General features: G+C 38.8%; 1 protein-coding gene across 1 annotated transcript in view; it reads left to right on the forward strand.

Annotated features, from left to right (window-relative positions):
- LOC138141373 (uncharacterized) overlaps window positions 1-10,567 on the forward strand; it is a 44,687-nt gene extending 34,120 nt beyond the window's left edge. The window contains exons 3-6 of the mRNA XM_069062096.1: window positions 6,883-7,084; window positions 8,358-8,521; window positions 8,726-10,081; window positions 10,289-10,567. Of these exons, the coding sequence (XP_068918197.1) occupies window positions 6,883-7,084; window positions 8,358-8,521; window positions 8,726-10,081; window positions 10,289-10,348 (1,782 nt within the window). The 3' untranslated portion in view covers window positions 10,349-10,567. The remainder of the gene's footprint in view (window positions 1-6,882; window positions 7,085-8,357; window positions 8,522-8,725; window positions 10,082-10,288) is intronic.
- Window positions 10,568-12,183: the final 1,616 nt, after the last annotated feature.

Below are 12,183 nucleotides of genomic sequence, written 5' to 3' on the forward strand. Positions count from 1 at the left end.
GAGCATAATCTGCGATAATTAACCGATGATTAACTTGTTGCCAACTTGGAGCAACTGTTACCGTTATTACTTTAAGGAACAACAATTAATCTAAATACACTTTTCCAACTCGCCACGAACTAGCCCAAGGTGATTTTTTTTCTCCAACTCGATAACTTCTTGAAGAACCGACTGGATGAACCCGGAATGACGTCAACTATCCGAATTTGACACGAGGACCACCAAAATCTTTTCCTCTTATTGTAGACACGATTTCCGTGAGGACCAGTTCGTAAAATGCAAATTTTTTTGCTGCCATTATGCTAAATTACAGTATTCTGTCAGGCGGCTTACCGTTTTATTTGTTTTTCATTTAGTTAATTAATTTCGAATCGCGATTTACCGGAAAGATTTTTGAATAATTTCATCTGTCAAATTGGAATATGTTTTCCCGAGGCCTGCATCGTTATCGAATTACGGATTGTTTTGTTTTTGTGCGTCGCAGACTGAAAAATATCACAATAACAAGACCATCTTGGCAAAGCTCTAATAAAAGAAAAGTTAAGGCCGGATCAGATTCGGTTTCAGTTTCCGGACGACTGGTTGGTCTCATTTTATTGTTCGCTTTGATTCCCAACGGGTCATAATAGATGTAGATCTGTTTCCACGGATGGTCTCGACACGAAACTTTATCTTCACGCACATTTCGTGCAGTGTTGTTGCGAAGCAATTAAACGACGAATCCTAAAAGTCGAAGGAAAAGGGATAGAATCAGTACAAGTTTGAATAAAGGAATTAGTCCTTTCATGTGGGGGTGATTTTGCGTCCCAGATTTTCTTATCAAAATGTGTTCATGCGTTCATGGCAATAAAATACTTGTACGAGCCAAAGGAAACAAAACAAATATAATTTCGGTAATTGCTCAGGTGCTGTGCCGCTTGAATGTTAATTCGGTGGCGAAGAGATTCTTCCGTCTGTAAAATCGCTGCGTTTGACATGAAACCTGAATTAACGGGGACCGGATCGGTGTAGGTGTTTGCAAACTACTGTTCAAGATCGACTCCTCGAGAGTTGCTCGGTTATTATTACTTTCTGGTTAGCCACTCGCTGGATGAAAGTTTTTCGTCCGGTGAAATTTTCTTGTCCAGGTTTTAACAACAACAGAGACAACAAAACGTGCCAAATAAGCAAACTGAAATGACGAAAAGTTGTGAAAAAGCTCGCACGAACGGATGTTTCTTTCTTCACGACACCGGAAAAGGTTTTTTTAGCGACAAATTGAAGGCAATTAGTTTTATAAAGCGCCGACTGTCCGCAAAAACCCGCCTGTTATCCCGTCGACAACGGCGCCCTCGATCTCCGTGCAAAAGTAAAAGTGCAAAAGACGTCTTCATGACGGGGTTTCGATATTTTTTGTGATCGCGGTCCGCGTCGCAATCGATATGTCCACTGTGCCGTAACATCTTAATTCACTTTTAACAACACGTCGTCACGGAAGAACCAAACCGTACAATAAAATTAAAACACCGAATAGCGCCAAGAACCGTTCCGTCGTTATCGAAGACCGTTTTCAAATATCGATACAGTTACGCACGGATTGCTTTTACGATTATTTTACGAAATTGTGTCGGGGTGACTTTTACGTCTTTGTACGTAGAGTGGGTCTGTCTAGTCCGCTTAAAAAAAAAAATTATTACCACGGGAAGCAATTGAAATGAAGTACACATATACCTACGACCACCTCGGGTCATTATTGGTCAGGAATTGAGATTGGTACTCTTTTACTCGTCGTCGTTCTTCCAGTCTAGTTCGGTCACGTGTTAATTTATCATACCAGATGTACTAGAAGATTTATTCCGCTAAAAATTCCAAAGTCTTCACGTAACGTAGGTACGCATACACGCACACACTCGGGAAGAAATTTATTTCGCTTGTTTTTCCCGGCCATAAATAATGTCATTTGCGAGGAGTTGGCAATTTTAATGGTGGATATTGTGGACGGCGACCGTCTCTTTGTCCTTTTATGCCTTTCATTAATACGAATTAAGGAACGAAACATTTTTCATTGCCATTCTTAATGTCTTCGAACGTTAAACGGGCGTCTATCTGACTGACCGTCATCCAAGTTAACTCGGCTTTGTCGCCGGAACCGACATAATCCATTTCTCCCTCGTTTATCAATTTCTGCCGGACTATTTGGAACGGTAAATCAATGCGATCGCAAAACACCAATTTTTAACTCTTTTGCTACGTATGCAACCAACTATACGGAACTGCAAATTGAGTTGCAGGAGTTTCAGTATTTGTTGATTTGAAAAAAATTCAGTCGACGCTGACGCGGTAAGTAATGGATTCGTATGTTGACTTCTTCCGTGGGTTGTTTGAAATTGAAGGTGTATTATGCTTGCCCGTCTGAAATGACATCTCGTTTCTATTCCGGCACCTCCGCCAAAACTTCCACTTGAACAATATTGTCTTATCCATCTTCTTGCTCGGACAAGTTTGTGTTTTGCGTGTTGAAATTCCGAACTGACTCTTCCTTTGAAATTTGAAATTAAATTGGTTATTCAGGAATGTAATAAATAAATTTACACGCCTCCAGCTCCGTTTGTTTCTCGAAATATCACGATATTTTTTGTAAAACTGTGATGTCTTAATTTTAAAGGAAATGCTAAAACTGACATGATGAACGGACTTGGTGCATATTATCATATTCATATTATGCTGATTTCATAGATCAGTGCTTGTTTATTATTTCTCGTTTGTCATTTCAACAGTGTTGCGACTAGCATATTTGATTTATTTATCAGGCAATTATGCAGGTAATTGTGTGTACCCCGATTGACATCCGCTTCCGCTCGACCGTTCCCGGCTCCAGATAAATCTTTCGGGAGGGAGATGTTTTGATTAAAACAGTTACAGTGACAAAATATGTATATGTATGCATGTGCAGACAACATTTCCATGTAAATTTAATTTGCACTTGCTCGCCACCGGTCAGAATGTTGGCAAACGTTCGTCTAATTTGCACGAGAACCAATTATATCTGGCGATTTATTATAAAATAGTCGAAATTCCGTTGAATTCCTGTGTCAAAATCGGTTCGTTTTATTGCCAAATCGACCATAAATCAAGTCGCGGATACGGTATTAACGTTAACTTCTTTTTCTAGCCGTTCGACCGATCTGTAATTAATTAATTTTTATTATCGACCGCTTTAATAATGATTGTTATTAACGAATGACTTTCGAAGCGTGTGCGTACACAAAAATCGAATTGCAGTCATTTACATACATTAGCTGTTTGAGTATGTACTTTGAGCGTAAGAGCCGGCACATGATTATGTCATTCGTTACGAGCAATTACCGAATAGGGAAAGTGTTTTTATTGGGTTGGATCGTACCGGTGGAAATTACAGGATTCGTAAGTGAAAAGCGATGTCACTAAGGTGTTATCTTGTTTTTGTTAAATATTTTTCAACATGGGAATACATACAACATCAATTTGTTTAAGTTTGTTAAAGCTCACGTCATTGAATATTTTCTTTTTTGTTTGTGAAATGATTAGACTACGTCCACTGATAGAATGCCGTTTTTTAAAGATAAGAAAATCCCCAAACCACAACATTAAAATGTTAACAAAGTATCATAGATTGTGTTGGTAATATCTTGAAACATTCGCGCCACTGATTCTCATTGGTTGTTATGAAACCCACGAAAAATAAATGATCTGACATTTCAAATTTGAAATTGTCAGTGCTGTCAAGTAGTTTAAGCATTTAGATTTGCGGTTTTTCATACAGTGCGCCCAGAAATGTGGTAGCAACTTTTACACAAAGTGTCACAAGATGGCACTTTCGAAAAGCCAAATTTGTTCAATCTTGCAACATTCAATTTTTGAATTTTTTCAAAAGAATATGTTAAGGAGGTTTTCCGAACAATTTTTACCCCCGATTTGTGCACTAAAGTTTGTCGAGATGTTGCTCGAAGAGTTCAGTTATGCATTGAGCATAATGGTGGTCAATTTGAACATTTTCAATAAAATTTAAATTTGAATGTTTTACGTTTGACAATTCTTGACATTTATTTATATCAATTTAGATAGCGGCGTTGCCATGCATAAAAAAGGTCTCTGTAAAAAAGCGTCATCTTGCGGGACCAATCGAAAAACTTGCTACCACATTTCTGGGCGCTCTGTATTTAGAGCTTTGTTTTGTATTTCTCTGGTTTTAAAAGTTATTAGTTTTAATCGTGTTGCTGTTTTGATCTGTTCCGTTGCGATTTTTGTTGATTTTTTTGAATTTGTGAAGTGAGTGCGTGCCTCAAGAATCTAGCATAATGAACACTTTAAGTGACATTACAAACATCGAAAATGATACAGAGGTAATTTTTGATCATGCATTAAATATTAAATAATAAATAATTTCTTGTTTGTGTTTTACCATTTCGAAAATGTATTGGGTTGCATTTTTAATTCCGTCGGGCACATTATCACTCGTGAAATACCCTGTATTAATAAAACCTAATATATTACTCCTACTGTACTGAAGTTTTCTTTCGTCTTTCCTAAGTGCAAAATGCAGAATAATAATAAAACATCACGTGTAAACCTACTCATTCCATTTTTTTTTAATTTCGCGCCGGATCTATTTGTTGTAGCGTAGAATGAACATTTTTAGTAACATTTATGTCAAGGAATCTATGAGTGGACAGAGTTTACGTAGAAAGTACAGCGGAAAAAATAATAATTTGATTAAATTATTTAAAACACAAAATCAAATACCTATTTGTCATTAGACCGCCAGAGTGCTGGTTGAACCCTTACTGTTACAAAAATAATTCAATAAGTAAACAAATTAGTCAGTCCATGGACTGAATATACAGGGTTATTCACGAGTAATAATGGGCCTTACAAACATTGAAATGCAACCAGTTCATCGCCTTCATGGATCATTCATGTTATTTAACATAGTGAGAGTATATGCTATGTTAGACAGAGACAAAACAATTTAACGACTTTCTTTAACTTTAATGAAAGGGAAATTATACGGCCCAGTTACTTTTAATTTTTTTTTAATTTGGCATGAAGTTGACATTTAAATTAATGTCAATTTTTTAGGTTATTTTTATTTAAATACAAATATATTTTAGATTTGATAGATGTCATGCAACGACAACTGGAAATTGTCTTAATAAAAGCAGTCTTGGATTCATTAAAAAGTAAAAAGATCAATTATTGGTATCTACTCGTTTGAGAAATATGTTTATTTGGTTGCGTCTGGACGTTGTTAGGTCCATTATTACTCGTGAATACCCCTGTATTTTAATTTTTTAGTTATCAAGATTTTTAAATTGCCATTAACATTTCAGTAAGATACTTGGGTCGTTAGTGTTTTTAAAAGATATATTTTTTCACAATCTGGTTTTGATGACTTAAGAAAGAAATATACTACTCGTACTAAAAACCCTTTCACTATCTTTTTCCACAAGAAATTTATTGGGAAATCTGTTTTTCTCTTTTTTCAGTATTATTTGCTTGTCATTTTGTGATCGTAAAAATATTTACCACCAAGCACTAACTACTAGGAATCTTTCCTGCCAGGGTCACTCTGTCATACTATTTGTGATTTCTTTTGTACAATATTTAATAATGCCTAGATACTTTAACATTAACATACTTTGTACCTAAAACGCTCCTATTCACAGGACTTCAATCACGCTTGACCTTGAAAGAACATTTTCATTTTGTTATGCTGACGCCTTAGCCGGATGAATTATCTTCTTTGTCAGACTCTGTTTATAGCAGCGAGATTTTCACATCGGTCAAGTATAATTTTGCAACGAAGGACAATTTCAAGCTTCGTTTTTGAACAACTTCCATATTGTAGCCACTCGTTTGCCGATCCCTAGCGGACTGTCGGAGTAAATCGCTTCGTTCCACTCAGACGCAACGTTTTTCGCGCATTAACAATAATTTCATACTCTAACGGCCTTATAAAACACGAGGACGTCAGTAATTATCTTTGGTTGCGTGTCGAATGAATGTCATCCGAAAGACGAGTCCGTCGTTTGCACGATCTGCACTTCCATATTTTTCTTGTTTAATTTTAAGGGGCCGATCGATCAAAAGCCCGCTCCACCCGTTCACAAATGGAGCAAACTTTTTGAACGATCACCGACCTATTTATTTTTTAATGGTCGTCACGTATTTCCGTCCAGAAATTAAATAATTCGCACAGGAGAAGACCAAAGCTGACGTTTAACTGGCGTTTCTTGTTCAATCCGCTAAATTTAATCCGACCGATCCGATATTCGGTTTCGCATTATTGTCATGTGGAAGGTATGTGGGTCAAAATTTCGTTCGTGATTTATGTCCTCACGACACAGATATGTTATGAAAGGACGTCAAATTAATTTCGTCCGAACGCAGACTCGAGTGAATCTCGTAAATCCCAGCCGATCCTGGAAGGATTTCGACCTTTATTATTGCGTCCCGGACGAGACTAGACGTGGGCTAAAAAGTGAACTTATCGAATGGAGTCCTGTACTTTTCACCGAATCAGTTTTTTTCTTTTATTCTTATCTTCGACGAAACAGTCTGCGAGTTTATTGCTTTTTGTCACGGACGGAGTTTTTCGCATAAATTTATCACCGAAGGGTGTGTCCCTGTTCGGAACCACCTGTATGTGTCTGTTTTCAATTAGTTCGGCACCTGTTCCATTATGTGAATGATCACATAACAAATTAATTTCCCATTACTGCATTACCTGCCGACGAGTTATAATGTAATCCTGTTCTACCCCGCGGGCACCTTTGGGATGACATAACACCCGGATTTCTCTACTCCGGGCTTGCGTCAGCGACAATCGCACCTGTTAATGACCACCATTATTTTTGCTTGCAGAATGTGATAATCGGGATCGTCGGGGGGATGTTGGCATCTCTGGGTACGTTGTCTCCTCGACGCCAGGAGTTGCTCCTCTACATGGCCGTCTCCATTCTGACCGTCAACAGCGTCAACGTCGTCCTCAGCGAGTGGGGATTGTATTTCTCCGACATGTCGGAACTGCTAAGGAACCATCCAAATCACATGCTCATTGACTACGGTAATGTCGCGGTTTGTGTCGGCAATGGTGTGAATGTGAACGTGCGGAGAAGACGGTGAATATGTCATTTTTATCGTCGCCTCTAAATTAGATTTTTCGCCATCGAAAATTTGAATTTGAGATTTAGAAATATATTTCGTGCAGAGGAAAAAATTCGCCTAACAAATACTGCGATTTTGGCGAAGGATGCGAGGTTGGCAAGCGTGTGAAGGGACGGAAGTGGGGTAGTTTCGGTTCTCGAAAAATTTTATCAACCGGCGCCGATGGTAAGTTTAGAAAGCGGTTCGTTCGATAAAAACTTGATCGGCCAAAGAATAAAATTCACTTTCACTAGGCCGTTAAAGTATCGTGTGTTGTTACGAAAAATCATTAATAATTGTTTACAGTTGCGGTGACAGAACGCTGCAGTAAAAATTCTTGTCGGATCATCTCGCTCTTGAGAAATTTTAAATAAAATAAGATCTAACGAGATTTAGTAAAATCCTGTCGTCCTATAATCCCATTTGACTGAACTTTCAGGTTTATCTAACAAAGATTCCATTTCAGCAACGTTTAAAATGCCTGAAGGAAGGTTGTTTACGACAGTCGAATATGTAGTACTAGAAAGCTTGACAAAACTAATCTTATTGTGGATACGACTAGATTTACCTACATTGTCACTGTTTGCATTGACTGTTGTTACCCGCAGAAACGTCAGAAAAAATAGTACAGCAGCCGCACTATTAAAAATTTCCCTGTGACGTAGTTATTTGTTCACTCTACTGTGTTGCTTTGTAAATTATTTTCGTTCATCGCCCAAATTAATCTTCGTCATCGCAGATTGTTTGACGCATCTGCAAAATGAAAACTGATTGATGTTAATTATAACAAACAACAGTCTGCAACGATTGTCAAGGTTATCCGCATTCACATTATTTACAACTTCATTCCTTTCAGCTTCTTTGGAGAAGATCCACTCGCCGTGTTTGTTTGGGTTCGGTTCGGTGAAAAATGTCGATTTTGATCGTGATACTGTGTCGTTTACCTCAAATCGAATTTCTTTCGTCGACTGTTTTAACGATGTAAAAAAAAAATCAGATCCATCGACCGCTTGGAAATTATCACTTAAATTGGTTGCTGACGTCTCGGCATCGGGACCGCAACGAGGCAATCGTCGCAAAATACATATTAATTAATGGGACCAGTTCGGTCGCAGTTCTCGTCGCAGGATTTGTGTGCAACGGTTTCATCTGACTTTTCTCTCCACCATCAATAATTCATTTTCTCATTTTAGCATGTTTCGCTACTCGGATCGCCACGGCAGCCGTCATCGTAGTCTCCTTCCTCGACAGTCAGTTCGCATTCTGTTCGATGCAGGTAGCACCGACCAAGAACGACAAAAAGAAACTGCACGGTTCCCACGAGCAAGTCTCCGACATAGAATACATCATTCCTAGGGTGAGTGGCGGCGCGGTGATCGGTCATCTGCTTCTGCCCACTGTAAAAAACGACATTTAATTCTGTGCGCCACGTTCACTGAGTGCCGAGACCTTCGGGACGAGGTTTCTTGTTGTTCTTGATTTAATCAGAGGCTGTGTTAAATGCGCGCGATAGTTTTTGGAATGAAAGACGCGTTGAAAGAGATGAATTTTTGTGTTTCAGCCGAAATCCGCCAAGCCGCACACAACTGTCTACAACGCCTACTCCCAGAGCTGGGTCTTCGATTCAGACAGTGCCAGTTGTTCGAACAACGCCGAATCTCCGTACTTGAAGATTTTAGAAAACGGCACTCCGAAAAACCGCTCCAAGAAGCTTCAAAATGGCGTGGTGAACGACACGACTCACCTCATCGACAATCCCGTGGTCCACATCGAGGAAGCTTCGGACGACAGCAACAGCAACAGCGACCGAAAATTGTGCCACATGCGAAGCTTCTCTCGTTCCGCTTCTCCGATCCAACTGTCGGCAAGCTCTTCACATATCAATCTGCACCAGAGCAGTAGCAACCCCCCTATTTACGACTGCCTGGAGACCATCTACCGCACCAGACTGAACACGGGCCCCCGGGAGGAGGCCCACTATCAAGCTCCTCAAACCATGGTGATGCGTCGCGTCGAATCCGTCAGCCCCCACGCCGAGAAAGTTCAGTACGCCTCTCTGATGAAAGAGTTGCAGAGGGCGATCGTGAACAAGAAAGAGCCGTCGGTGACGTCGCCCAGCGATAGCGCCACCGTCTCGGACAAGACCCAAACGGATTCGAAGAGCAGCAGCCGGCACGAGTCGTCCAGGTCGGATTGCAAGAGCAGCGACGCGGAGTTTTCCAAAGAGCTGGAGGCGGCTCTTCAGCTCATACAGGACTTGGAGAGTCCCAACACGATCGAGACTCCGTCGGAGCCCAAGTCCGACGGGAAGGAGAGCCGGCCGCTGGCCGTGTGGCGTAACAGTGAGAGTGAGAGTGAAAAGACGCTGAGTGCGGTGGGGTCGTTGGCGGAGATCGGCTCACCCCTCGCAGAGTGCCAACCGGAACTGTATACTTTCAAGCCGGCGGCGAACGGTAAGGGCGCCAGCGTCACAATCCACTACCCTGACTCCCAGAGCACCTCGGGGTACAGCTCGCCCACCCATCCGACTCCCAGCTGGTCCACCACTTCTTCCCTCAACGGCAGCAATAACGACATCGTCAAGCCCCTGGCCTACTCCATACGTAACGCTAATTCCGCCACAGTAATCTCCCTCTATTCCCAAGTTAACCCCCAGTCCAAAGGCAAATCAGTAACACTAGTCAACATAAGCGGCTCCACCCAGACTCATGATAGCACAGCAAACAGCCAGACTAAGAACAACGACAAATTTACGAACGGTTGGAACGTCAAGTCGCTGTTGAGGAAGAAAAAGCAATCGTCTCTGCCCAAACTTTGTCCGGAATTAGAGGGAGCTATCATTAAGTCGGAAAGCTTGGCCTACCTGTCCGAACTCGAGTTACTGGCGAGGCACCAGCGTAACAAAGAAATACAAAGGGTAAGGATGAAGGGCTGGTGCTGGATTATCGGGTGGTTTACTAACGTTATGGTGGAGGCTTACACTAACACACTTCATTGCTCTTTCCATGCTCATCACCACTTGGTTTCATTTCTTTTGAGTTTACACTCTCTGTCGATTCTTTTTGTTCTTATCGATCGAGGCGGAAGGGACGAGTGCGATATTTTATTCTTCTGTAATTTACAGGAAATAGAAGAAAGAGTAATCCAACAGCTGGGTACTCCAAGGACTGAGTCAAACTGCTAAACCTTCTCAATTATTATTATTATTACAAAATTTTAATGAAACCCCTCAACTCTATCTGAGCTGCAGGTCAGCGACGTCCATTTTTTCGACTTTCGATTTCAACAATAACATATTTTCGATATTTGTATGTAACATCATGTGTACATATTGTTGTTATAGTTATATAGTTTATATTATAATTCTATTGTACATATTATAATAAATCCCTTTTATAATGTACCTTTTTTTTGATATACTATTATTTATAAACATTAAAAACCATTTAAATTTCGAAGATCGCGTTTTCTTGCTTCTGCGACGAACATTCCCTCAAAATTATATTCCGATTTGAACAACCAACGCTTAATTACACCAAATATCCAGAGGATTAAATCATATTTTTCAAAACAAACAAAAATTCAAATTTTTGTATCATAATGTTAAAAAAATACTTCAACAGAATAATTATGTAGATCCCATTATGCTCATGGTGAATTTATGTAACTTTTCAATATCCATTTTATTGGAGGACGTTTTTTTTTCAAATTAAAAATCTTTTAAGCAAAAAATAATTGTTTTGTCGTATGTGTAGGTAGATATCGTTTTGTGCGGCATGGAACAAGTTGATCGAATTTGCTCGCACATCTCTCTAATCCGTCCTTCATGTCCTTTCCAACCCCGTCATTATGTTTTCGACAATACCGCTTTTGTTCGCATGTTCATATCGATTTTCAATCTTTTTGTAAATCGTTAATTGTTAGTGTTTCAGTGTTATAAGCACAAAACATACTTTGTAAAGTAAATGTTGCTGTATACCTGGTTGCATAACCTCGAAATTAAATCATAACTGCGATCATTAAATTTTAGACATCATTTTTCTGTCATATAAGAAAAATTACTCTAAATCATGCTTTATTGAAATTGTCACACATGAATGATGAAATTGTCAAATTTATCTACAATTTGTCAATATGAGCGATGGCAAAATATTAAGTTTATTTATTTACTTATTTTCTATTAGTTAAAACCTCGTTCTATTCCATTTGTCTGATTTTTAAAACTTCTTGAATGTTATGTCATGTCGGTAACTCTGACATTCACATTTTCAAAATTGACACAACAATCAAAATTAAGGTTATTAATACATAAAGGTCGTTTTAGAATATATGACAGCACGATGACACTAGCGTCCAAAATGTATTGATCGCAACAGTACTTTACCAATAATAAAAAATAAAGTACCTATGTACTTATTATTAATTTTTATTAATGAACATAGTGGAGTGCTAGATTTCATTTCTGGACCGAAAATTTTAAAATTGTTAAAATATCCATAAAAATCGTAGAAAACTCTCCAAATCTTTAGGATACGTACAGCAAAAATAAAGTGAAAATCTATCCCATATTAAACAAAAGAAAGTTTATTAAAAACTACGATCACCGAAAAACATATTCTTACATATTTTTCAAATTCATATCAGTATTACAGTATTAGGATTAGGAGATAAAAAAACTATGTAAAAATTGTGAAACTATTTTAGAAATAAACACCAAAAATGACGTCAAGATGATATAAAATTTTTCATATCAAACAAATTTGTTTTTAACCAACAGAGTAAAGTTAAACCCTGAACGACATTTCTATCCTGCGATCCATTAAATTTGTAATTAGAGTTGGCGCTGGAACTGTCAACGCATGTCTAATTTTGAACTATCGCGGCAAACGTCACATTTAATGACAATTGTAAAACAGAAAATGGCGAATTAAGGATTCGAGGGATTAAGAAAAAATTACAATGGTAATGTTTATTTTATTAAACAATGTTACAACAGATGCTGAAAGTGTTAACCATTTT

Source organism: Tenebrio molitor, chromosome 1, assembly GCF_963966145.1.
Source record: "Tenebrio molitor chromosome 1, icTenMoli1.1, whole genome shotgun sequence".
NCBI lineage: Eukaryota > Metazoa > Arthropoda > Insecta > Coleoptera > Tenebrionidae > Tenebrio > Tenebrio molitor.